Source organism: Boleophthalmus pectinirostris, unplaced genomic scaffold, assembly GCF_026225935.1.
Source record: "Boleophthalmus pectinirostris isolate CB_2022bp ecotype Guang Dong unplaced genomic scaffold, ASM2622593v1 HiC_scaffold_4, whole genome shotgun sequence".
NCBI lineage: Eukaryota > Metazoa > Chordata > Actinopteri > Gobiiformes > Gobiidae > Boleophthalmus > Boleophthalmus pectinirostris.
The window spans coordinates 4,607,175-4,634,548 of record NW_026571353.1 but is presented as its reverse complement, the minus strand read 5'-3'; the positions used below and the strand labels follow the sequence as shown (position 1 = coordinate 4,634,548).

The 27,374-nt window shown below is 39.2% G+C and overlaps 1 protein-coding gene across 1 annotated transcript in view; it reads right to left on the bottom strand.

Annotated features, from left to right (window-relative positions):
* Positions 1 to 14,706: 14,706 nt before the first annotated feature.
* LOC110163219 (disintegrin and metalloproteinase domain-containing protein 28-like) overlaps positions 14,707 to 27,374 on the bottom strand; it is a 65,241-nt gene continuing 52,573 nt past the window's right edge. The window contains exons 13-20 of the mRNA XM_055162152.1: positions 24,541 to 24,630; positions 22,969 to 23,164; positions 22,677 to 22,782; positions 20,304 to 20,460; positions 16,622 to 16,702; positions 16,409 to 16,517; positions 15,083 to 15,206; positions 14,707 to 14,933 (exon numbers count right to left, since the gene is read on the bottom strand). Of these exons, the coding sequence (XP_055018127.1) occupies positions 15,121 to 15,206; positions 16,409 to 16,517; positions 16,622 to 16,702; positions 20,304 to 20,460; positions 22,677 to 22,782; positions 22,969 to 23,164; positions 24,541 to 24,630 (825 nt within the window). The 3' untranslated portion in view covers positions 14,707 to 14,933; positions 15,083 to 15,120. The remainder of the gene's footprint in view (positions 14,934 to 15,082; positions 15,207 to 16,408; positions 16,518 to 16,621; positions 16,703 to 20,303; positions 20,461 to 22,676; positions 22,783 to 22,968; positions 23,165 to 24,540; positions 24,631 to 27,374) is intronic.

Here is a 27,374-nt window from a genome sequence, read left to right as displayed (position 1 = left end):
TTTATTGAAGGACTTGTACTAGTTTTATTGTGTTAGCGAAGAAAATTGTTTCGTTTTTGCTTTGTTCAAATGTGTACGGTACACTGAAGTTAACTTAAAGAGAGGTTTTATAACTACAGTTAAGGTTAAGAAGTTAGTTGTTTTTCAATTGTTGTTCTTCATGTGTTTTTTGGTAAGAAATTTGAATATATTAGTTTGACACGGTCCACTTTTGCTCCTGTCAGATCATGTTAGGCACAAGAGGACAGGCTCTGTTCACGCTTACGTCACAAAACAGGATGACGTTTTGAAAGATGTGATGAAGACTTCTGGTGTAGTTCCCGACACTGGACTCGACCGACTGTGATCAAACCCACTGAAGTAAATGTGATCAGAGGTAAAATGAAGACTGCAGGCGTATGTGCTGTTTGGAATCATCTGGAATTTGGCCTCATCTCTTCTAATCACATGTACCAGTGCAGTCGGAGTTGTGTGTCAGTGCGGAAATGAAGAAAACTGAGGTCTGGTTGGAAAAGTGGATTAGGTGAACATAACGGAACAATACAATGCAGAGGTTGGGACTTCCAAATTGTGACTTGGACTCGAGTCAGACTTGAGTCACAATTTTTAGGACTTGAGACTTGATAAAATGGACTAAGGCTACGTTCAGACTGCAGGGCTTAATGCTCAATTTGGATTTTTTGTGTGAAATCTGATGTTTTTGCAAGGTCGTTCACATTTTTAATTAAATGTGACTTGTATGTGACTCCAGTGTGAACATTAAACGGCCCAAAAGTGTCCCACATGTGACACTGGAGACACGACGACGTGAACCACAGCGAGCGTGCTCTGTGTTTACGGAAGTTGTCCAAACATGGACGCAGCATCGAGCACCTGGAGATTTTAAAGTTCCTCTCGTACCGGAGCCAGAACATGAACAACTTACTTGTTTTAAGGAGGAGATTGAGAAGGAGAAGGACGAGGTTTTTGGCCGTAGAACATGGAACATGTCCCTCCCACCTCTGTTTGGTATTTTGGTTGGAACTGAAGTACTGTGATATAAATACTACTGTAATATACAGTAAAACAGAACTACAGAGAACACGATCCTTCCATTTCAGTGCAGACTACACAACAAAATAACTGTTACTTAGCTCTTTTAAATCTGAGTTCTTTCTGTTCTGATGAATGACATTTACAAAGGAAAAAATTGCTTTTAAAGATTTTGTTTAATAGTCATAAAAATAGCAAAAATCTGAACTATTTGGTACTTTGGTTTAAAGACTTGAAATGACTTGAAGCTCAAAGCAGATGACTTGGACTTGGAGTTATGGGCCAGTGACTCGAGGCTCGACTTGAACTTGTCTGTATTTGACTTGGAACTTAAGGTCAAAGCCTGAGACTTACTTGAGACTTGAACAAGGATGAGTCGGTCTCACCTCTGCTACACTGACACGGAGATGAAGAAAATTGGGTCATTTTCAAATTTTTCCTACATTTTGTCAGACTTGCTCACAGAAACGTAAATCCACGGACTTACTACCGTGAACAGAGCCCACTGGAAGTTGTCATCGCATGGTTCCAAACGTCTTCCTGGTTTGTGACGTAAGCGTGAATAGAGTTTGTTCTGCGCAGGTTTCAGTGTAGTGTTTAAGGCCTTGTTTACATCAAGTGTTACGGTAAAGCAATGTCAATTTACTCAATTTCAATAATAAGGAACAGACACGAAACTCGATAACGATTCTGATATCACAATGACATTTAAAAACACTTTCATTATCCATGGGCGTATATGAGTTCATGTTCTCTTAGACTTTTTCTGATACATCTCAATATCATTCAGAAGCTCTAAAGGTTCATTTCTGTCTTGTCAATGTGGCTTTTTTAGTATCGACACTTGCAAAAAATGAGTATCTAGTTTCAACATTCATTTTACAGGGTTCCTACAGTCATGGAAATCCTGGAAAAGTCATGGAAATTTGTAAATCCATTTAGGTTTTGGAAAAGTCATGGAATTTTAGTATCTCTTTCACGCAACTACAGCGTTCTATTAAGTTCTCATGAGGCTATTACCGTATTTTCTGCACTATAGGGGCTCTGGATTATAAGGCGCACTGTCATTTAATGGTCTATTTTGTAAATTTTTCACATATAAACCGCACCGGACTATAAGGCGCATTAAACGAAACACAACAGTTAGATAAGTCAGTCAAACTTTATTTAACGCGTTCACAATAACTCTCAACTTTGTTCAATTGTAACGCGTAAAAAAATACTGTGTGAGACGCTAAATTGTTCGTGTATTCACAATATGTCATAATTGTTCGGTTGTAACTAAAAATAACACATTACACTCACTTTTTTAGTTCATTCCTCGTTCACAAATCCCTCAAATTCTTCATCTTCAGTGTTTGAGTTAAACAGTTGGGTGATTCCGGCGTCCAGCACGTCCACATCCCTCTGTCATTATCTGAGTCAGTGTGGTTACTGTTCCCTGGAGTTCAGTTCAGTGATGATTCTGGTCTTGGTGAAAGCTCGGACCACAGTTGATATTGATTCTTAGCCCGGGCGTCACGATCTGTTGGCAGATCGTGGTGTAAGTCGCTCGGCGCTGTCTCTCTGTCTTGGTGAATGTGTGTTCTTCTTGATAATAGTCTTGAGTTTAAAGTTGGCGTTGTGAGCGTGTCTCTTGACAGGTGCATTTTGATATTAAAAGGAATCACAGTATGTATTTCTCCTGATGCTCCTGACTACGGGAGCCGTAATGCTGCAAGTTGAAAAGCTTTGTAGTTTACTAAAGTCGTACTAAGACACTCCAATAAATTCATATACAAGGCGCTCTGGATTATATTGCGCGCTGTCATTTTTGGATGAAATGAAAGGCTTTTAAGTGCGCCCTATAGTGCGGAAAATACGGTATTATGATTATTTCTGAATGTCTGCACCTTTTGTTTAAAAGAGACGACAATAAATGCACTGACAGAATTTTGAATGTTAAAAACTATAATCCCAAACCATAATGTGAGTGGAAAGGGTGAACATTTCATATTTAGCCCTAAAAGTCTGAACAATTCTACACATGTAGGTGCTGTAAAGTCATGGAAAATTCACTTTAGCTCATGAAAAAGTCCTGGAAACATTTTGTCAGTGAAAAAGAGTGGGAACCCTGATTTTTGATATTTCTGACAACCCTGGAATTGATAAAGGAAGCTGATTTTGTTCATACATAGCGCTCTGCTCCAGTCAAATGAAGCTCACCATGATGAGCAGTCACAGGGGCGAGTTTGGAGCACAGTTTCATATTAGAGAGTTATTATTCGGACGTTTTTATGGACAAAATTGTGAAATTAGTGAGTTAATACGAGACGATGGAGCCCGAATCGCCCCATGGTCACTTCCTAATCGAAATACAGAGACACAGATACAGTCCAGGTTCCAAATCCTACACCGATACAACATTAAAACACAACTACGTTCTAACTTTTTAAATTTTTTTCATACCCTAGCGTTTTATTGAACTCACTTATTAGCATTTCATCACTTTCACTTAAATTCAGGAACAAAACGATTTCACAACTTGGACAGTTTTTGTGTTTTGGAGACAGTTGGAAGCAGCTCTCCTTCACAGACGGCAGTGTTAACACCAACGTGGAAAGTACACAGTAACTTTTAAAAATGAACAAAGAAATGCTCAGATTTTTTGCTTGTACTGTACACTTGTGTAAACCTGGCTCTTATTAGTTTAGGTAAATGACATATGTATTAAATTAAAAAGGGAAATGTTCTTATCAAAACAGTAATTATTCTGAAATTTGTATGAATTATTTTAAAATCGTCTGTTTCCAAAGACTCTTGAAGGACCTTTGTTCAGTATTTTCTGTGTTCAAATTAAAGGGTTGCACAATATGTAGAAATAGAAATATATATGGTATAACAAAGCGAATAGCAATTTAAACATTTTATTACACATTTTTAAAAACAGTCTAATTTCTTGGGCATCTTGCACTTTTATTCAAAGCAGAACTCTGTAATCAAGATCAAGATCAACGTTATGGTCACTTTTCTGTGTGTAGAGCGCCCCTGTCATTTAAGACTAAAGTACACGTTTTTTTTGTGTGTTTCAAAGGTTTTTACAACTACTCACTCCAGATATATACTCTAAATTTGATTTATGTTAACTCTGTTCAGCGATACTTGCAAGTTTTGTCTAGTATTTATTTAATGTATTTAAAGCAAAGACGTTACCAAGTTCTACTCTATTTTTCTTTTTTTTTTGTTTGTTTCCAAATACTTTTTTTTTTTTTTTTAATCCAGATAGATTTACTTCAAATTTAATTCATTTTTAAACTTTGTTCAGTGTTGAAATTAGGCAGTATAGTTACACAGAGTCACAGATACTTGAAAGTTCCATTTATTTATTTGACTTATTTATCATGCACAAACTTTTTTTAAAGCAAAGACATTGCCGAGTTTCCAAATAAATTTTATTATTATTATTATTATTTATTTTTTTTTCAGTTAATTTAATAGATTAATACATTCGATTCAATTTAACTCTATCCAGTGTTGAATTTTGGCAAAGACTAGTCATACTTGCAAGTTTCATTTTTTATTAATTACGTTTTCGTATTAAAAGCTCACAAGCATTTTTAAAGCAGAAACATTACTGTGTTCCAATTTGAATTTCTGAATTTTTTTCTTAAATCTAAACTTTGTATATTTTATTTAATCCAGATGAATAATTAATTTTAACTCCATTCAGTGTTGAACTTTGGCGGTATAATGACACCAAGTTCATGATTATACTGCACAAAAATATTTAAAGCAAAGTCATTACCGAGTTTTTTGAGTTTGAATTTATTTATTTATTTTTTTTACAGTTTATTTAACCCAAATGGATCCTCTTAATTTGATTCATTTTAACACTATTCTTTTTAACACTATTCAGAGTTGAATATGACACCAAGTTTGTGATACTTTCGAGTTTTGTTTATTATTTATATTTATCCCACACAAAAATATTCAAAGCAAGGTCATTACCGAGTTCCACTTAAGATTTCATGAAAAAAAAGGAAATTCTAACTTTTTACAATGTATTTAATCCAGATGCACATTTGAAATTTGATTCATTTTAACTCTATCCAGTGTTGAATTCTGGCAAAGACTAGTCATACTTGCAAGTTTCTATTTTTTTTTTTTTTTTTTTTTTTATAATTTGTAATTTATTCAGGGATTTTTTGTCCATATACATCATAATATACATGTTCTATTTTTTTTTTTTCCCCCCCACACAAACTCCAAAAAAAAAAAAAAAAAAAAAAAGTTTCATTTATTATTTACGTTTTCGTATTAAAAGCACACTTTGAAATTCTGATTTTTTTTTTTTCTTCTTAAATCTAAACTTTTTACATTTTATTTAATCCAGATGAATAATTCATTTTAACTCCATTCAGTGTCGAACACCAAGTTTGTGATACTTGCGAGTTTTGTTTATTATTTATCATTACCGAGTTCCATTTTAGATTTCAAGAAAAAAAAAAAGGAAATTCAAACTTTTTACAATATATTTAATCCAGATGCACACTCTAGATTTGGTTCATTTCAACTCTACCCAGTGTTGAAGTTTGGCAGCACAGTGACACAGAGTCAGTTTTACTTGCGGGTTTCCTTGATTATTTATTGTATGTATTTATAGCGCACAAAGACGTTACCGAAGTTACCGAGTTCCACTTTGAGTTTCAGATATTTTTTTGAGATTAAGTGAAGAAAAACAAGTGTTCGTGTTTTGTTGGTGTATTGTGCAGCCCTGGTTTTGTGTGAAGGCAGCTAGGATGATTAAACCAAAAATCTGGAATAAAGGGATGTCTTCACTTTGATTTTGTTTCAACGCAAGATTATAAGAGTCTCCGGACAGATTTCGAATTTGGAAATTTTTGGAATTTGTTTTCATTTTCAGCTTCGCACAAGAAGAAAACGGCACAACTCCTAAGACTATTTAATACACCTTTCAGCAAGCTGCTACTACTACTGCTCTCACAATGGACTTAATGTATCACGTTTCTGTCACTACAACGGGACTTTTCGATTTCGGGGACTTTTTTTGGACAAATTTCGACATTTTTGAAGTAAAAATGTCTGAAAACGAGATCTACATGATGGAATAACACTGTAATATCACGTTTCAAGCCACTTAAAGCAACTTAATCTTTATGAAAATGACAAAATATTGGATCTGTGTTACCGCACCAGCCGCTGTTTGAGTTTGATGAGTTGATTTCCTGGTGTAAAATTTTACAAACGATTCTGAATTACTCCAAAAAAAGAGTTAAAGAGGAGGTATTACGCAAACTCGACTTTTTGGAGCTTTCTACCGTGTTCTAAAATCTTCTGAATGAAGTGGTGGTATACGGCAGCCATGCATGTTTGAGTCATTTAGTGATCTGTCCTAGGCCTTCTTACAGTTCACAGTACAAAGCTACGTCACTCATGCTCCTAAACGACAATTCTCTGTAAAAAAACAAAACAGAAACGTATAAAACATGTCAATACGTTGTTTTTGCCGAATATTGCATTTTCAAAACAATAAAAGAGAACATGGTGATTGAAGTATCTCGTGATCAGTGTTGGGAAGGTGATTTTTAAAATGTATTCCCCTACAGATTACAGATTACATACCCCAAAATGTAGTTTGTAATGTAATCCATTAAATTACTTAAAGTGAGTAACATAATCTGAATACTTTGGATTACTTGATTTTTTTTTGTCTGATAAAAGAAAATAAAAAGCCCAGACTTTACTGAACCAAATTAAAAAATATTACTGATAGAAGACGAGGAGACACGTCCACACAGCAGGATTTAGTCCTGTTAAATCCTGTTTTAGACCTGGTTGAATCCTGGTTTAGACCTGGGTTAGTCCTGGTTTAGACCTGGTTTTAGACCTGGTTTAGACCTGGTTTTAGACCTGGCTTAGTCCTGGTTTAGACCTGGTTTAGTCCTGGTTTAGACCTGGTTTTAGACCTGGCTTAGTCCTGGTTTAGACCTGGTTTAGACCTGGTTTTAGACCTGGGTTTAGACCTGGTTTAGTCCTGGTTTAGTCCTGGTTTATTTCTGGTTTAGTCCTGTTAAATCCCGTTTTAGACCTGGAATTATGGAAAAAAAAAAAAAAAAAGGGGGATTTAACCCAGAAATGTAAAAACAGGAAAACACCGCAGTGTAATCCATTTATTTCAACAAAGTAACTGTAATCCAATTACCACTCATGGAAACAGTAACTGTAACTGAATACAGTTACTCATAATTTGTACTCTGATTACGTCACTCCGGTACATGTAATCTGTTACTCCCCAACACTGCTCATGATTTCTCAGTTCTTCCCCTGTGGAAGTGTAATACCTCCTCTTTAACATCAACTACGTGTTTACAGGACGCAGTGTTAAAACTAAATGTTATTCTACGCTTCTCTCTTTTAGCAGCGTCGTTACAATATTCACAAAACTTTGGCTCAGACTTTGGCACAGAGGAGGTGTGACTGTTTTGTTTTTTTTTTCTTTCGAACGCCACCAGACTCACAAACCCTTTAAAAAACAAGCAGACTTACCACTGGTGCTGGAACACGCCCAACTGTATGGATCACTCACAAAAGAGACCGTTTTTTTCTCGTTTGTAGACCATCTTAAAGGATCTGTAATATTTATAATCCAGTTTTTGTATATTTGGACACAGGGGAGTTGGTGGGGGGGGATAAACAGGTCTGTTGGAACCTCTGTCTTTTGACCGTGTGAGGATTCTTGCCCCAGATTTCTGTGGACGGGCCTGTTTGGACACCTCAACAGTTGTTATTTTACAGTTTGAAATGCATATGGCAGGTTACACTAGAATTATTTCACTAAAACAGTTAACATTATTATATTTTTACCTGAGCAGCCAGTCCCTTCTAGCCTGATTCATCAGCCAGTTTCACTTGGTGGAAACAGTCTGACCTCACAGGATTAGGATTTGTTTGCTCGACGGTGGGCGGGTACTTTTTTAATTTAACCAATCACTGCTATTTGGTCATGACGTATGTAATGCGCCAAATCCCGTAAGAGGAAGGACAATAACGTCTTTCCCCTTGATCAAATTCATCAAACATTCTCTTTGTTCCGACTTTAAATCCTCGATCTCGGGAATCGTTGTCAACACAGAATGTCTGTCTTCGTCTACATCCATCTGGACACTTTATTTACTGTTGTGTTGTTCCACAAAAGGAACACAGACAGATGCGACGAGTTTGACGTCATGGTTTCACAGCTGATTGGTCGGTGTGTCGTCTACAACTTCTGGGGTTCTTGCAAACCGTCTAGACCAGAGGTGTCAAACTCATTTTGGGGCCTGTATCCAACCGACTTTGATCAGAAAACTCATGTCATATAAACCCCAAAAATAACTATAGGCGAGTTTCAGATGACGTCATTGTTATTAAAAGCCTGCGTTGCATGCTGGGAAATATTTTGGTCGGAGGCAAGAAACACGATAGTGGTCAAACACAGTGTGTAACCTCGAGTATTTCTCCCCGATAATGGTAAATTCCTGCTGCATTATCAGAGGCACAAATAGAAGCACAGAAGAAGGAAAATGTCTTTTCCATATTCCGAGTGAAAAGAACCGCTAACGGTGAATTAAACGACTTTCAAACATCCGCAGAGCAAACGTAGAAGATCCTAACAAACCGTGGACTCCAACAAGTTCAACAACACATCGAGACTCTTGGAGGTTTTCATCTTTTCTGCTGTGAATGGCCCAGGAGTTTCCACCAAGTCATTGTGGATATCGCCGAAGTGAATATTTGTCCAGGTAGTTGGCGATTCTGACAGAAATTTTGGTTTGGTCCACCTTTTGTCGGGGTTGAAAAGGGTGATTTGTCGTCCGTCGATGCTTATGACCAATTTCTGGTCAAATGGTCTTGGGTCCTCTGCTGTTAGAGTGGATAAATAACCAGGATCAATATCCTTTACATGCTTTCTCGCTCCGTCCGTCATGTTGAATTAGTGTTTATTGTTGCCGACCAAAATAATTCCCAGCATGCAACGCGCGCTTTTGTCAACAGTGAAACTCGACTATAAGTTCAAATATTTGTGCAGAGAAACACAAATCTATTACAGAAATCTCTTTTAATTGATGAAATCTTTTTTTTTTTTTTTTTTACAAAATATTATAATATGAACAACCTGAAACTTTAAGAAAAATACAATTTCAAAACAATGTTTTAACATGAACTTGTATGTAAATCGGAATAAGTCAATTTTTCTTGGAGAATCCTGCACACAAACGATCGTCCTTTAAGAGCGTTTGGAAAGTGACAAGTCTTCATTTGTGCTGCTCTGGTGGGAGGGGCCACGTACAGAGACACTGGAGACGCTGCTGTGATAAACACCACAGAAAATGACCAAGATTTTAATAGAAAATATCATTAAAATATTTTAGTAGAAAATCAGCCGAGGGCCAGATTAAAGGTCTTGGAGGGTCTGATGTTTGACACCGCTGGTCTGGTGTATTCTGATTCCTGACCTAGTCGCTGGAGAGAAATGAAATTGAGCAGAGGCACTAGGTGGTGTCAGCCTGGCCAAGTCTCTTCTACATTCTGTTTGGACCCAGAAGAGTCTGGAATTGGACCACAGAGCGAGAAAAACCTTCGTCCAAACCTGAGACGGTTCAAACACAAACGCTAATTTTATATCATGTGTTTCTCCTTTAGATAATTCTTGTGTCATTCAGAACAAAATATATAACTTCTTACACCTGAAATAAGTAAAAATTTACACAGTGCATCTTTAACATTTCACTATCAATGTTATTTCACGGAACAAAATTTGAGTAAATCATTCAAAATCCAAAGATCTACCTACCGATATTTATTATTTCAAACATTTAATTTAAAACTTTGTGAAAAATGAAATGTTTGACTTTGCCCTGATTTATTATTATTATTATTTTTTTATTTTTTTTGTAGAATTGATTTGAAATATTTCTGGTCTACATCTGTTTCAAAGGTCTGGCTTTTCTGGGTCGTCCATACGGCGCTGGCCTCCTTTAGGTCAGGTGAACATATTTCAAAGAATGTATGAAGTTCTATTGATCTGTTTTTAGTTGTGCAAAGGGTTGATCTGTAAACTGTATTTTGTCATGCTACGCCATGAGCTCTTTTAGATGTATCACTTGAAGGAATAAAACTAATTACAGTGTTTTAACGATCTGTGTTATATTCTTTTATTTATTTATTCAATGACCTTTGACTTCAGTGATTTGAGGAGTTTGACCATTTTGCAAAACTTCAAGAAGGCAAAGGAGAAATTCAATTCTGTCAATTGGACAAAAGGTTTTTATTTGGTTGAAGACGTTTCTCAGCTCATCCAAACTGCTTCTTCACTTCTGCTCAGACGCTGGTGGACACTCCTCCCTGCAGACATGTATAAGGAAGTGTCCACCAGCGTCTGACCACAACTGAAGAAGCAGCTTGGATGAACTGAGAAACATCTTCAACCAAACTAACCTTTGTCCAATCAACAAACCAAATTTTCTCCTCGCCACAAATTGCTATAGTGTTTACAATATTTGTACATCTGCGTCTTGCTTTCACATATTACATGTTACAACTGTTGCAATGCATTGTGGGACAAAACATCATTAGTAACAACTTTCTACATCAGCCTGTTGTAAATTATAATTAGTTTGTGGTTTACTGTAGCTGGGACAGAGGTGAGACCAACTCATCATTTACAAGTCTCAAGTAAGTCTCAAGTCTTTGACCTCAAGTCCGAGTCAAGTCCCAAGTCAAAGACAGGCAAGTCCAAGTCGAGTCTCGAGTCACCTGTCCATAAGTCCAAGTCAAGTCCAAGTCGTCTGCTTTGAGATTCAAGTCATTTCAAGTCTTTAAACCAAAGTTGCTACTTATATGAATTTTAAACTAAATTATACTTTAAAAGTCCTGGTATATTTATATTTGAGCATTTATAGAGTAAATAGGAGTAGAAATGCACATTTTTCCGTCTTGACAAGATCTTAGAGTGAATAATGACAGAATCCAAAGAATTCAAATTTAAAAGTGCACCTCAAGTCCTCTCAAGTCACAGGCCTCAAGTCCGAGTCAAGTCCCAAGTCAAATACAGGCAAATCCTAGTTGAGTCCCAAGTCACTGACCCATAAGTCCAAGTCAAGTCCAAGTCGTCTGATTTGAGCTTCAAGTCATTTTCAAATCTTTAGATTTTTGCAATTTATATGCATTTTAAATAAAATGAGACTTAAAAAGTCCTGGTATATTTATACATGAGTATTTATATAAGAGTTGTAGAAATGCACATTTTTCCATTTAAATGTCTTGACAAGATCTTAGGGTGAATCATTACAGTCAGAACAGAAAGAATTCAGATTTAAAAGTGCTTCTCAAGTCTTCTCAAGTCACAGGCCTCAAGTCCAAGTCAAGTCCAAGTCTTAGTCCATTTTATCAAGTCTCAAGTCCTAAAAATGGTGACTCAAGTCTGACTTGAGTCAAAGTCACAACAAAGTCCTCACCTCTGAGCTGGGACATGTACATTACATGTAAATGTTTGTTCAAACGCACAACTGCACACATTCAGTCAAGAAGAGCAAAGACAAAGACGAGCTCCTGGGAAAACTGCACCGGTCCATTCACTCCACAAAAGAGTAAGTAAACTGTGTTTGTTTTTGGTTTGTTATCACAGTTGTAATTCAGTTTGGAGGGTAGTTTATTTTAGTTTCTGTGTTCTGGCTTTAAGTGTGTCAAAGCCTCAGACGCAGCATGTTTACAGTGAACATCACACCTCCAGGGCCGTGTCTCATGTGACGCTCAGAACCTCCAGAGTTCCCTCCCTGAGCTGCAGAGGCTGCACTGGCACTGACTCCTGACTGGTGCAGGGGTTTAGGGAGTGACTGTTCAGATCAGAGACATTTCAACATTTAAACACACTGGATTTCATCTTTAAACTGGCAGCACGAATGAGGGACGCTTTCTGCTTGAATAATTGGCATGAGAAAAAAAAAAAAAGAACACACACCAAATTATAACATAAACAACTTGTCCATCATGTCTAATGTTTTTATAATTAAGAATAAATCAGCATTATAATCGTTACCAGTGAAGCTGTTTGATTTGAACATTTTACCTCATATCTGGGGACACTTTGCTCATATTAAATCTTCCTCACGGTTCCTTTAAAGAGCGTCTTTATCTCCATGGAGCCGAGCAGGTGACGCCTCTAGGTCAAGTTACAGGTCATATCTGTGGTGAGGCTCACAGTAGAAATACATGGTTTTCAGGGTATTTTAAACAGTGTTGGGAGTAATGTGTTATACAAGTAACAAATTACTGTTATGCGTTGCTTTTTGCTGTAACGCAGTCAGTGTCAGGAAGGTGACTTTTAAAATGTTTTCCCCTTCAGATTACAGATTACATATCAAAAAAATGTAGTTTGTAACAGAATTCATTAAATTACTTAAAGTGAGTAATGTAATCTGAATACTTTGGATTATTTGATTTGCTGTAGAGAAGCAAAGACGAGGAAATCTTCACATAAGATGTTTTATATCTGCTAAAAGAAAAGAAAAAGACCAGACTTTACTGAACTGAATAAAAAATATTATTGATAGAAGAAGAGGAGACACGTCCACACGGCATGATTTAGTCCTGTTAAATCCTGGTTTAGACCTGGTTTAGTCCTGGTTTTAGATCTGATTTAGACCTGGATTAGACATAGTTTAGACCTAGTTTAGACCTGGTTTTAGTCCTGATTTAGTCCTGGTTTAGACCTGGTTAAGATCTAGTTTAGTCCTGGTTTAGTTTCCAGCAATGAGTGGAATTACCAAAAAAAAAAAAAAAAAAAAGGGAGATATGGCCCAAAATGTGAAAACAGGAAAATCCCTCTGTGTAATCCATTTATTTCAACAAAGTAACTGTAATCCAATTACCACTCACTGAAACAGTAACTGTAACTGTACTGTACAGTTACTCATAATTTGTACTCTGATTACATAATGTCGGTACATGTAATCTGTTACTCCCCAACACTGAACGCAGTGATGTGGCAGTAAAGGTGAAAAAAGGTCATATTTTACTGGGTACAAATGTGAGTAACTTGTCACAGTGCTTTTTTAACTTGGATTGAAGTGGTGGGTTTTTTGTTTTTCTTCATGCAAATTTCACTAAAATCACTGCGATATCAGCAGCGATGAAACGCCGGCACAAAATGTTTCACTTCCTTTTCTTTAGGCTCGTCAGACAGAAGAGAGAGACATGAGTGAACCTGCAGATCATCTAACATCAGACAGCACATTCTCCACACGGGCATATGATTGTTACTTTATGTTTGTTAAAAATAAGAATATGAAAACATCGTAGTCAAATGCACTTTGTGTGCTAAACCCAAAGAACTGACCACTTCTCCAAATAACACCAGTAATTTAACTAAACATTTGCAGAGGTGCCATAGTTAGAAGTCATCAAGGAAGCTGGTGAAGGATGACAGCGGCGATAAAACCACAAACCAGCAAAATGACCTGTGATTTTACAGCCTCAGGAGGTTAGGAGACTCTACTGGAGTATGTTGTTGAAGATATGCTTCTGCTTTCAACAACACTGGAATCACCAGCTTTTCCAAAACTTGTCAGCAAGATCATTGTTGTAACTAACAGCAGTGATGACAAGGTAAGCAAGGCTACCATCGTTATGGTTCTGAGTCTGGGACGAGCCGGAGGTGCACCTGCATAGACGGTCGAGTGACCACGAGCGAAAGACCTGGTTCAGTCCTGGTTCAGACCTCAGCTGAGTCAGTATATGACATAAAAGTCCAGCATACTTTGGTAAGAGTAACATAGACTACTATGTTCAGACTGCAGGGCTTAATGCTCAGTTTGGATTTTTTTTTTTTTGTGTAATCCGATGTTTTTGTGAGGTCGTTCACATTTCCAAATAAATGTGACTTGTATGTGACTCCAGTGTGAACATTAAACAGCCCAAAAGTGTCCCGCATGTGCACAGAAGTTGTCCAAACATGGACGCAGCATTGAGCACCTGGAGATTTTAAAGTTCCTCTCGTACCGGAGCCAGAACATGAACAACTTACTTGTTTTAAGGAGGAGATTGAGAAGGAGAAGGACGAGGTTTTTGGTCGTGGTGTTTTGTGGGACAGCGGCAGCAACGTCCGTTGAAAGGAACGTGTGGATGCGGAGACGTAACCAAGAGTGGTGAGTGGTGATGTGCTTCACTTCAGTCACACTGAGTTCATTAACAATTTTCGCCTACTTCAGTGCAGAATAGTGACGTTTGTGTCTTGTTGATAACGTGTAGGTGGATGAATGCGCTTTGACCGTTCACACTGAAGTCACATGTCAAAAGATCAGATATGTATCAGTTTTAGGAGCACATATCCAAGTGTCCTGGGTCACATTTGAAAAAATCTGATCTGTATCGTTCAGACTGTCATTAAAAGATCAGATACAGGAACATAGAGGCCAAAAAAATCTGATTTTGGTCACTTCAGGCTGCAGTCTGAACGCAGCCTTAACGTGCTGCAATAGTCGTGTAATGTTTTACATTAAAAATACAGTAATATTGTAATGTAACAAATTACTTTGAAATGACAGTAACAAGTCATAAATAACACATTACAGTTTTAAAGTCATTTGTCCAGCAGTGATTTTAAGCAACAAAAACTATAACAGCACAAACACAAAGTCGACGCCGCACTGTGCACCTTTTATTTTTATTGCATCCTCAAATTTTAAACGTGACATCGAATGAGTTCATATTATTATTGGATTGTTCTGTTTTAAAAATACAAATAATTACAATTTAAAAAAGAAAAACTAGAATGAAAAAAATAAAGCTTTCTCCAATGAGGTGCAGTTTCCAAAGTTGTCCAGAAGATGGCACTGTCAGATCTGTTGTTGAGAGGATGGCTTCTGTCAAGAAAATACAAAATCACACTGTTAGAGGACTTTCTTTACCAGTGCAGCTGAAATACTCAAAAATACAACTACTACTACTATTACTACTACTACTACTGCTACTAACTGAGGAGTAGTTAATATCCATGTGTTTATATATTTACAGGTCAAATATTCTTGTCATGTTGGTTTTTCCACAGCTTCAGTTTTTCTTCACAAAGAAAATGATCCCAGCGATGATACAAGACACGACAAAGATCACGGCCACAGAGATGCCAGCGATCGCACCTGAAGAAAATAACAAGAAGAAAAATAAATACATGAACAAACATGTGAGGGACAGAGTACAGATGGAGGTCAAGAGGAGTTAGAGGGTGAGAGAAGCAGAAGATGAAGAGGAGAGGGTCAGATAAAGCAGACAACTTCATTATCAATAATCATAAAAATAACGTCCTTAAATCTACGGAAATCATGAGCTGCACGTGAGAAAAACAAAATATATCATTTGGGCTCAATTAAATATTTGGGGCGAGTTAGTTTGTGTTTATTTTTACAATTCTTTTTTATTGCACACTTATTGATATTTTATTTTTTGCATTGCTGATGAAAAAAAAAAAGGAAAGGAAAGGACAAAGGCTCTGACAGATGAGGAGCTCAGAGAATGTCTCAGACAGTGGGGTCCAGAGGAAGAGGAGCTGGAGGGACCATCATGTCAGGACAAACTCCTACATGGGGCGAACCACCGGAAAAGACCTGAAGTGACTGATATCAAGAAATCCTCCCAGTGGCTTGAGAGAGCTGGTCTGAAGGACACACAGAGCCTCATCCTGGAGCTCAGGAGCAGACCCTGAACATTTGAGCAATAGAGGCCCAGATCTACCACACCAGACCAGACTAGACCCACGGTGGAGACTGTGCAAAGAGGCTCCTGAGACAGTCCAGCACAGAACTGCAGGTGTAAGATGCTGCAGGGAAACAAACATGGAGCGACAGAACCAAGTGGCGGGCATAGTGTACAGAAACATCTGTGCAGAGTACAGGCTGGAGACCCCAGGATCAAGGTGGGAAACACCTCCAAAGGTTGTGGAGAACGACCGAGCCAAGATCCTGTGGGACTTCAGATACAGACTGACAGGATGGTGATGGTGAACAAACTACCAGGCCTCTGGTAGAGGAAAAATACAGCTCGTATTTCTCGTAGAGAAACACCAGGGGCTCAAGGAGGAGCGGGAGAAAGCCTGGAAAGTGAAGGCATCAGTGGTGCCTGTGGTGATCAGACACTCGGGGCTGTAACCTCCAAACTGGAAGAGGCTACAACAGATACCGGGAAAAACAACGGACATGTCAGTCCAGAAAAGTGTATATATTTGCAAGCTTAAAATGAAAATGGAGCTCAGATGATGCACAGATTTGTTCTTTTGTGCTCGTCGCTCAGGGCTTCCGTATGAACTGGAAATAAATCTAGAAATAAATCTTCATTTTGGACCAACCAGGGCTGAGAGTCTCTGCAGTGGCAGAGCTGAAGTCCTTGTCTTCTACGTCACAGTAAGGAGGCATCCACCCCGGTTCACACTGGCACTCCCCCCGGTGGTTACACAGCTGAAACACACACACACACACACACACATTTATTATCATGTCGCTTACAAAGGAAAGAATTAGAAGTGAAATGTTAAAGGAGTGGTGTATTTAAAAACACTGACTGAGCGGCCCGGACACTTGGCTGAGCAGTCTGCCGTCTTGTAGGCCGTCTCCAGGTCCACACACTCGTTTTGAACGCACACCTTCAAAATAAAACACGATACTTTGATATTTGTTCAATTAAAGTGAGACTAAACACCTAAACTTCACCCCAAACCCATAAATCCAGCTGCTAAACTCGGCACTAGAGTTTAGTTGGGGGACTAAAGAAGAGAAGAGTGAGGAGAGAGGAACAGTGGCTGCGTCTCATTTCTCTTTCCTTCTCCTTGATTCCTTTCCTCAATCCTCCATTTTTCAGCTGTCGATTAAATGTGTCATATTAAGTGGAGTCCCCCCCCAAAAAAAAAACACAAATGGAAGGAGTAAACCTGAGGGAGGCTTCAGGAGCAGATGTCAGAGAAAAGAATCTAACTTTATTGGACTCAGTGAGCAGTTTCGATCCTCTCTCCTCGCTTTGTCTCCTCTGTGGGCGGGATAATAATAATGTAATAGATTTGTGTTTCTCTGCACAAATATTTGAATTTATAGAGGCTTTGCACCGTCACGTGACCCCTATAGCAACGGTACCTACGCCGCCGTGACACCGGACACACTATGTCATTGACTTCAGCAGCATCGGAGAAACATGGGCAGGTTTTGTTGTGTATTAGATTGTTCTAGACCAGGGGTGTGCAAACTTTTTTCATCAAGGGCCACATATCTAAACACAAATGAAGCAGAAGGCCGATCGAGGGCCCTAGACTGGTGCTCAGTTCAGTGAATAATTGAAACATGTGCTTGTTTAACATGTTAGAATGAACCGTCAGTTCTTTATTCATGCGAAGATCTTCAAAACCACACACTAAATATTAAATATTCGCTTTATCAAGGTAGATTTTCAAAAAAGTTGCAGTAAAAAGATCATTTTTAATTGATGGGAGGTATTTTGGGCCAATTCACCTGGGAGCCTGAGGGCCAAAAAAGTTTGTCTGAGGACCGCATTTGGCCCACGGGCCGTAGTTTGGACATGCCTGTTCTAAACTAAAACTAAATGTAAAAAGAAAACATTTGCAGTGTGAGTGGCAGTAGAAACTGGATCTTCCAGTGCACATATAAACATGTCACTCGTCGTGGGACCCATGTTTTCTTTATTGTCTTGTTTATCCACAACTATGTCTTCTAGAATGAATCACTTTTTGCGTGTGGATCTTTCTAACGTTCGCGAGGATCTTTTCATGGCCGAGTCTTTCGAGGTTCGGCTCACAGACTCTTCGACTCGTGCGTCATGTTGATCATAGGAGCCCAGTGTGGGTTCGTTGAATCATAAACTAGTGCGGGTTTTCCTGGTTAAATTAATGACATTTTAGTTCAGTAAATGTGCTTCTCTCATTAAATAAGCTATGAAATTATTTAAATAGCAAATACCTTGATGAAACTTCAGGTGTCTTGATGGTACCATTGGAAATCTCTTCGCGGTTTATGTTCTCTAGCCATAATTCTCGTCTTTTTTTCGATAATTCCCTTGTTTGAGCTCCTGATGAGTCATTTCCAGAGGAACAGTGAAGAAATTATTCGTTTTATCCCTTTCAGAGCGTCTAGAACAACCAAATACACAACAAAACCTGCCCATGTTTCTCCGATACTGCTGAAGTCAATGACATAGTGTGCCCGGTGTCATGGCGGCGTAGGTACTATAGGGGTCACGTGACGGTGCAAAGCCTCTATTGTTATTTTTGGGGTTTATATGTCATGAGTTTTCTGATCCGACCCTTTTTGGGATCAAAGTAGGTTGGATACGGCCCCCGAACCAAAATGACTTTCACACCCCTGGTAGACGCTTCACCTGACCTCCTTGGTCACTCTCTCCCTCGCACTTTCACGTGTCAAAATACCAAACCCACACTGGCCATATTTGGAAGCTGAGAGGGTGTTTCTAATCAAATACATGTTCATTTTCTATGTAAATTAAATGTAAATGAGCGTGGAGGTGGTTGTAGCTGGTGTTGGTGAATTCGGTGCAACTGTCACTTAAGAGGGAATTTGTGAGCTTCAGAACGCTTTGTGAATCTGGGCAGAGTTCTCCAGCATCTTGAAATGGAAGTTACAAACATTTTTTTAAGAACAGATTCACGATGATTCCAACAATCACGGCTCACATTTGGAAGCTTGTACCAACATCTCTACTTTTTGTTTCAGCGTTGGTTCAAAAGGTTGTAACTTCAGCTACCAGGACGCTCATAAAAAATAATCACCAATATATACTGCCATTGTGTCCAAGGGCAAGGCACTTCTTAAAGGTATGATATATGTAGATTTTGCATTTTAACCTACATATGTATATCTACATGTATGTCCCCAGATACAAGGTTCAAATGAGAACTAAAGCCTCTCCACAGATCTGACCTGTAACTTGGTCTGGTTTGGTCTCCATGAAGATAGGAAGGTTTAATGCCATACTGTGGAACATTCCAGACAAAGCAATAACATTTCCTTGAAGAAAAGCATTTGACTGACTCTCCACCAGAAAAGTTACACAATGAACCTTGAAGCACTAGTTCATTTTCAGCAGTGTAACATGTTACAAAATACTGTAATTCATTGCTTTTTGCTGTAACACTGTAATGTGGCATTACAGGGAAAAAAATCTTAATATTTTACTGGGTACAAATGTGAGTAACGGACGTTACAATGCTTTTTTAACCTGGACTGAAGTGGTGGGTTTTTCTTCATACAAATTTGCTTAAATCATCGTGATATCAGCAGTGGTGAAACGCCGGAGATGCGCCCACGTAGACTGTTGGGTGACCACGAGCAAAAGGACCGACGCAGAACTCCACGCTAAATGGGGAGGACCGCAGCTGACGCCCGATCGAGCAAGGCACGATCTTCCAAGTTCTAGTTCAAGATTAGTCCTGGTTTGGTCCTGGTTTAGACCTGGTTTAGACCTGGTTCGGCTCTGGTGTAGTCCTAGTTTAGGCTTGGTTTAAACCTGGTTTAGTCCTGGTTTAAACCTGGTTTAGTCCTGGTTTAGAGCTGGTTTAGACCTGGTTCAGTCCTCGGTTTAGTCTTGGTTCAGTCCTGGTTTAGTCCTGGTTTAGACCTAGTTTAGTCTTGGTTCAGTCCTGGTTCAGCTCTGGTTTAGTCCTGGTTTAGACTTGGGTTAGTTCTGGTTTAGTCCTGGTTCAGTCCTGGTTCAGCTCTGGTTTAGACCTGGTTAATCCTGGTTTAGTCCTCGGTTCAATCCTGATTTAGACCTAGTTTAGTCCTGGTTTAGTCCTGGTTTAGACCTAGTTTAGTCATGGTTTAGTCTTCGGTTCAGTCCTGGTTTAGTCCTGGTTTAGTCCTGGTTCAGTCCGGGTTCAGTTTTGGTTTAGACCTGGTTTAGCCCTGATTCAATCCTCCTGGTTCAGTTGTGGTTCAGTCCATAAACGTCACAAAAGTTCTGCATCTTCACAGTTCTTTTGGTGAGAGTCACTTTAAAGTGCTGTAATATTTGTGTCATGTTTTACATTTTAAATACAGTAATATTATAATGTAACAAATGACTTTGAAATGACAGTAACAAAGTCATAAATAACACATTACAGTTTTAACGTAACTTGACCAACAGTGATTTTCAGTGACTGCAGTACTTTCTAAAACCAAATCACAGGCTAAGTACTACTACTATTACTACTAGTACTACAACTTTGACTACTTTCTCACCTTTTCTGCTCCACATTTTGTCCCAGTCTCGACTTGTCCGTAATCTTTGGTGAAGTCTGGGAAGTTCGTAGCTTTACAGTCGCCGACTTTTAAATATCCTCCGTAAATCGAGTATTCAGTTCCACCGAGGCAGAAGAGCTTCCCACAGTATATGTCCCTGTGAAAGACAAACCCAACATGTGCATTACTGTGCGGCTTATACCACAGTCAGTGAGGATTCCAGTGGTTAACTGTTGTGCGTTTTCAGATTTTCAGATGGACGGCAAGACACAGTTTTCACTATTTATGGAACAATACTGATCCTAATATATTTAATTCAAATGCAATCTAAAATATTACCTTAAACATGTTATCAGTTTATAAAGAACTGAAATGATCAATCTGAATCATTTAACTGCCCCTGTGTCTTGTAATCTTTGTGTATATTGTTTATCTTTTTTTTTATATGTTTAGAGTCATTTGTTTATAATGATTTGTATGTATATATGCAATAAATATGATGAAAAAAAAACAAAAAAACAATATGGAGTACTTTGTCATGAAATATCTAAAAAGTATATGACGAATGTTTAATGTAATCATCTATCTATCGGGGACTAGATCCATTAACTTGCTTTATTATAACTAGTCCAGCCAAATCACTGTTCTGTATCAAATCTGAAGATGAACTCAAGATGGCGTTGTGTTGTTTTCAGTGGCCTGTGCTCATTTGTAGCCGGGCTGGCGCCACCTAGTGCCTCCGCTCCATTTTATTTCTCTCCAGCGACCAGATCAAGAATCAGAATAAACAAGACGATTTGTAAGAACCCCGGAAGTGTGAGTTCAAGCACCAGCCAATCAGCAAAGAGCTAAACATTCTGTGTTGTCAACGATTCCCGTTGATCGAGGATTTAAAGCCGTAACAAAGAGAATGTTTGGTGAATTTTATCAAGAGGAAAGATGTGATTGTCCTTCTTCGTACAGGATTTGGGAAAAGCTTAAAGGTTGTATGGAGGATTTTTTTTAGCTTCAAATTGTCATTGAAAGTTTAAAACACCATTACAGAGACATAGCAGCCTTGTAATTATGATGACCAAAAAAAAAAAAAAGAATAAAAATCTATCAACTGTGGATGTAGTGAGGCCAGATAAACATCAGCCAATATATAACGAGGCTACCTCTTTATCTATTGGCTGTTGGGTTGTCAGTCAAACTCCCTACGTTTCTAGTGTAGCTGACTCGCCAACACACAGGGATTACACGGTTTATGCTGCGGTTCTTAGAGGATTTTTCAAACTGTAGCTTCCTCAAAATTCACACAAAATTTGTTGCAATGGCAGGCGCGAATCCACTACCAGTTCACCGCAAACGAAAGTCCATTTTTGAGGTCGCTAAAAGAAGAAGAGAAGGGGAAGAGGAGCGAAGACAAACTGAGGTGATTCTTGGAGGTTCCTTCCAGCGATGGCGCGACTGAAGCCGACGAAAGGTCTAAAAACTGACGTGTCGGTCGCTAAATTATTTCTAGACAGGTCACTTCAACAGTAATTCTGAACGCGCACTGGCTGTAAACAAACGTGATTTCTAGAGTAAAGAAGCAGGAGGAAGTGTTTCTACTGAGGGAGGTGTGGAGGAGGAAGGTGGTGGACTGTCGCTGTATTTCACTTCCCTTAAAAAATCCTCTATACGACCTTTAATATAGCAGTTAGCCCTGTTATCGGAGCATTACATACGTCACGACCAAATAGCAGCGATTGGTTAAATGAAAAAAGTACCTGCCTACTGTTGAGCGAACAAATCCTAAAGCTGCGAGGTCAGACGGTTTCCACAAAGTGAAACCGGCTGATGAATCAGACTAGCTCCTTGATGTATGGGCCAGAAAATAATTTTCTCTTTCACAATACTTCCTAAATCTGGGCGAGTGTTTTTGGATCAATCAGAGTGAGAGTGGCTCAGAACAGCGAGGCTAAGTCGTACAAAGATCACTTTTAGGAGCTTTGAGGATTTAAAAATGTTAAAAATTTTATGTTGTGAAAACAGAAAAGAATCCTGTAAAATCCGACCTTTGTGAAAGTTGTGGATGCCCTGTCAGTCCAACACGGACAGTTTGAATTCCCCCCAAAATACATTGTGCTTCTATGGGGAATTCTTTCTGGGTCCAAGCTTCTGGAGCTGCAGTACCTGGAGTGGCCACTAGAGCCAGGACGGGTTTTTATTGTAGATGCATGGTAGAACGTAGGCACTTGACACATTTACAGACAGGGGAAAGCTTTTCAGATTCACAGGTGAGACATGTCAGTTTGTAGCCACGGTAACAGCACATTAAACATGTTGGAGTCATGCGTTATGCAGTTTTAACACACAATAAATATACAAGGCCACATGCTTTGGACTCACTGTAGAGGACAGGCGATGTACAGGGTATTTGAAGGTCGTTTGCAGTATCCGTAGTACTTTCCCACTGTGTTGATTTTAAAGCAGTTGGCACCTCCCTCTACGGCAGCTGCAACATACACACAAAAACACACTCAAACTGGGGTGACCAATAGAAACGTCCGATACTAGAAATCATGGCCCTGAAGACGACATCTGATCTCTCATATTCTCTCATCAAGCACCGACTTAAAGGTGCACTGTCCTTATGTGTAAAGTGTTTGGTTTTGGTCTAACAAAGCCATAGCGCCCTCACCTGGTCCGTACATCTTCACACACTGGGTCTGTCTCTGGGGACACTGTCCGTTGTAGCAGAATCCCTTTTCGTTGTCACAGGGCAGACCGTTCACACTGAACACGTCCTCTGGACAGAGCGCGCTCTCTCCATCACAGTATTCAGCCAGGTCACACTCATCCTGCTGAGGACGACACTCACGAGAGCGCCCCGCGATCTGACACACACACACACACACACACACACACACACAACACACACAACACACACAACACACACACAACACAAGTCAGGGAGCTTCTCCACACACATGTATCTTTATCAATCCAAACAAAAACTGTTTCCAACGCTGCAAAAAGCATTTTAATTTAAAATGACTTAAACAAAGATCATTTGACTTTATTTGAGGAGATTCGGCTTGACAAGTAAAATGATCGACCAACGGAATAAGTGTGTTTTTTAATTCAAGCAACATTAGGTTTTGTTTCTTATTTTTAAGAGCAAAGAGTTGTCGTTTTTCTTATTTTAAGTGTAGCAAGATGTATTTTCATATTTTAAGTGTAATTTACTGAAATTTTAATAAAACTTTTTAAATTCAAGTCACCTAACCTGGCTAGATTTGAATGAATGAATTGAAAGTGCTGCACACAGAAAAATAAAAAAAAAATAACAACATTTACAATTTAATACAATAAAAACAACTAAGTAAAAACAAATACAAAAAACAGTAAAATAGACTCAGAAGAATAAATGAATGTGTGCAGAAAGTTCAATTTGTCATCTGGACAATTGTTTATTTAGGTCGAAAATATTTCACAGAGTACAGTATTTTCCGCACTATTAGTTGCTCTGGATTATAAGGCGCACTGTCATTAAATGGTCTGTTTTCAAACTTTTTTCACAAATAAACCGCACCGGACTTTAAAGGAAACCCAACAGTGTGATGGGTGAGTGGTTTTGTTTGTTTGTTCGTTCACGGTGACTCTGGGCTTTGTTCAGTTGTGGCGTGTAGGGAGGGTGTGTCTGGGACCAGCGGATTGTCGGCGTGTTCACAGTGACTCAGTTGTTCAGTCGTGTCTAGAAGTGGCACATTGGACTAGCTTTTTCGGTTCGTTCCTCGTCGGCGTGGAGTGATGAGTGTGTCTGTGGGTGTTTTTGGCTGTGCGGTCACTGTCTGCTCCGTGTGTGTTTGTAGTTTACTGAAGTCGTGCTGGGACACCCGAGTGGATTCGTGTATGGGGCGCTCTGGATTGTGTGGCGTGCAGTCGATTTGTGATGGGGTTGGAGGGAGCGTGCCCTATAGCCCGGAAAATACGGTAGTTTCAGTGGAGTGCAGTGTCCACCAGTGTCTGACTAGAACTGAAGAAGCAGGGTGGATGAGCTGGGAAACATCTTTGACCTAAATAAACGTTTGTCCAGTTGATTAAATTTCTCCTTTACCATAAATAAAAGCAATAAAACTAAACAATAAAAGACAAAGAGGAGCACACAACTCACGCGATGTTCAAAGCCAGAGAGTTTGGTTGGGTTCATCAGGTGAAATGCTGGAGGACAATGTTTTTTATAAGTCTGTTGTAATAAAGTGGTTCTGACCTTGCAGTCCTGACAGCACTCTCCCTCTGCACAATGTGAGCCCTCGCTGAAGGTACAGGTGGAGGCGTTACAGCAGCGGTTGGTGCACTCCTGTCAAAACAAACAACATTTCAGAGCATTATATGAATCTGCAGGTTTTAGACAAAAAGTGTTGGGGTAAGAAACTTCTCAGGATGTTTCAGGAGCTTCGGTGTATCCAATGCCTTGGATTACTTCAAAGTCTCCCAATCTCACAACATCTCAATGATGAAAATGAATTCATCTAGTCACATTCTCCTTTCTCCATTCTCGTCTTTCTAAATTCTTTTTTAAAAACAGAATTTATCTTACTAATAAAAAACTTTAGAACTTAAAATAATGACCATAAATGTGAACCAGACATTTGGACACACCCATGGTCCATCCATCCATTTTCTTCCACTTATCCGGGCCTGGTCACGGCGGCAGCAGTCTAAGTCTAAGCAGGGACTCCCAGACTTCCTTCACCCCGGACACTTCCTCCAGCTCCTCCAGGGGGACCCCAAGGCATTCACAGGCCAGCCCAGAAACATAGTCCCTCCAGTGTGTCCTGGGTCTTCCCTGGGGCCTTCTCCCGACATGCTTGGAAGGAAGTGTTCCAGCCACCCAAGGCCCAGGAGGCATCTGAAACAGACACCCTCCCCTCAGCTGACTCCTCCCGACATGGAGGAGCAGTGGCTCTACTCCCTACCCCTGTGGCTGCGCTCCTCACCCTATCTCTAAGGAAGCGCCCACCCACCCTGTGGAGGGAACTCTTTCTCTCTTTCGACCACTTATCCTTGATCTTGTCCTTTTGGTCATTACCCAAAGCTCATGACCATAGGTGAGGGGAGGAACACAGATTGATGGTAAATCGAGAGCTCTGTCTTTTGGCTCAGCTCCCTCTTCACCACAATGGTCCGATACAGCGACCGCATCACTGCCGAAGCTGCACCGATCCACCTGTCAATCTCACGTTCCATCCTCCCCTCACTCATGAACAAGACCCCGAGATACTTGAACTCCTCCACTTGAGGCAGGGACTCTCCACCCACCCGGAGAGGGCAAGACACTTCTTTTTTTGTTCTTTGTTGTTGTAAAGAGCTTTGAGTGTCTTGAAGGTGAACAATTTCCCAAAGTCTACCAGGTTCACCAAAATCAGGAGTGAAGCAGGAGACGATGGCACCGTCTCTGTCTCTGCTGCAGCTCTTCACAATAAGAACAGACAGACATAACTCAACACCAGTCCACCGAGCTTCATGTTTTCACCTGCCTCAGAACCCGCAGCTTTTAAGATCCCCAGAGATACAAAAACAAAGTCATGATGCAACAAAGAGCTTTCATACACCCACAGCTTCAAGGCAAACACAAGTCTAAACTGGAAGTCACGCCGCTAAAGTTAGCACCTCACACCTCACACTGACAATTCCTTAAATAAACTTTAGAGTCACGTCATGTCCTCCCCGTGCTACTGGCAGAGTGGTTAGCCTGTCTCAGTAAGGAGGTTGTGGGTTAGACTCCTGATCTGTCTGAGTGTGCACACCCTCCCTGTATTACTGTGACGTCTCTCTTCTTCCTCCCTCACCTAGAACATACTGCTATAGTGTCAATGAGCAAGGCACTACTTCACCTGTTGATATCCGCATTGATTTTGTAATACCCAAAATGCAAAAACTTGAGTTGAATTTGAAATATTTTTGTTTAGGAGAGTATTTTTTCAAACTAAATTCTAGGCCTGTGGAGTAAGACTTATTATCGAAACCTAATTTACAATACTTTTTTGGTTAAATTAGAAAAATGCATTCAAACAAGGCAGAAATACTTTTAAATGTGCATTGTGTAACCTTTTGGTCGGAGGTCCATCACCTGCTTGTTTCTATGGAGATGTCATACAAAAATACAGTTACAGATACAAGGTGTAAGAATAGAGCAGGTCAAGGAGAATACATTTTTAGGGGTCATAATTGATGAAAAGATTAACTGGAAAGCCCATATCCAATATATACATCATAAAATATCAAAAAGTATTGCAGTATTAGATAAAGCAAAGTATGTCTTAGATCACAGAGCACTACACACACTTTACTGTTCACTGGTTTTACCATATTTAACAGACTGTGCAGAAGTTAACAAATGAATAACTATAAAACCGCAATAGAACCATTGATAAAACTTCAAAAAAGAGCAATAAGAATTATTTATAATGTCAAATTTCATGACCACACTAATCCACTGTTTATTCACGCCAAATTACTCAAACTGAATGATCTGATTCTGTACCAAACTGCACAAGTTATGTATAAAGCTAAAAATAAGCACTTAACAAAAAATATTAAACTACTTGATTGTAAAAGGGAAAGAAACTATAACTTAAGAGGCTTTTTGAATTTTAAATTGCCTCGTGCTCGAACGACAAGAAAAAGGTTTTGTGTCTCTGTTTGTGGTGTGAAATTATGGAACAACTTGAAAATAGAATTAAAACTTTGTTCAAATATACATGTATTCAAAAGGGCAGTTAAAAAATTGATTATTAAAATTTGCAAAATTCTGTGTATTTGTGTATATAATGCAGATATGTATATATGCAGGATGGAGGACTGTGTGGGGTGAAGGAAGTCTGGGAGTCCCTGCTTAGGCTAGGCTGCTGCTGTACTATATCTGTGTACTCTGTGTGTTACAATGTGTGTTGGCAAGGCTGCTAGCCCAGGTTTTGTGTGTGTAAGGTTTTTGTTAGAGGATGGGTTAGGTAAGTTGGGGGATCCCTGTACATTCCACATCACATAGATTTCCTTTGTTAGACACATTAGTTATCAGTTGTTGCCACCTTTGTTGTTTTG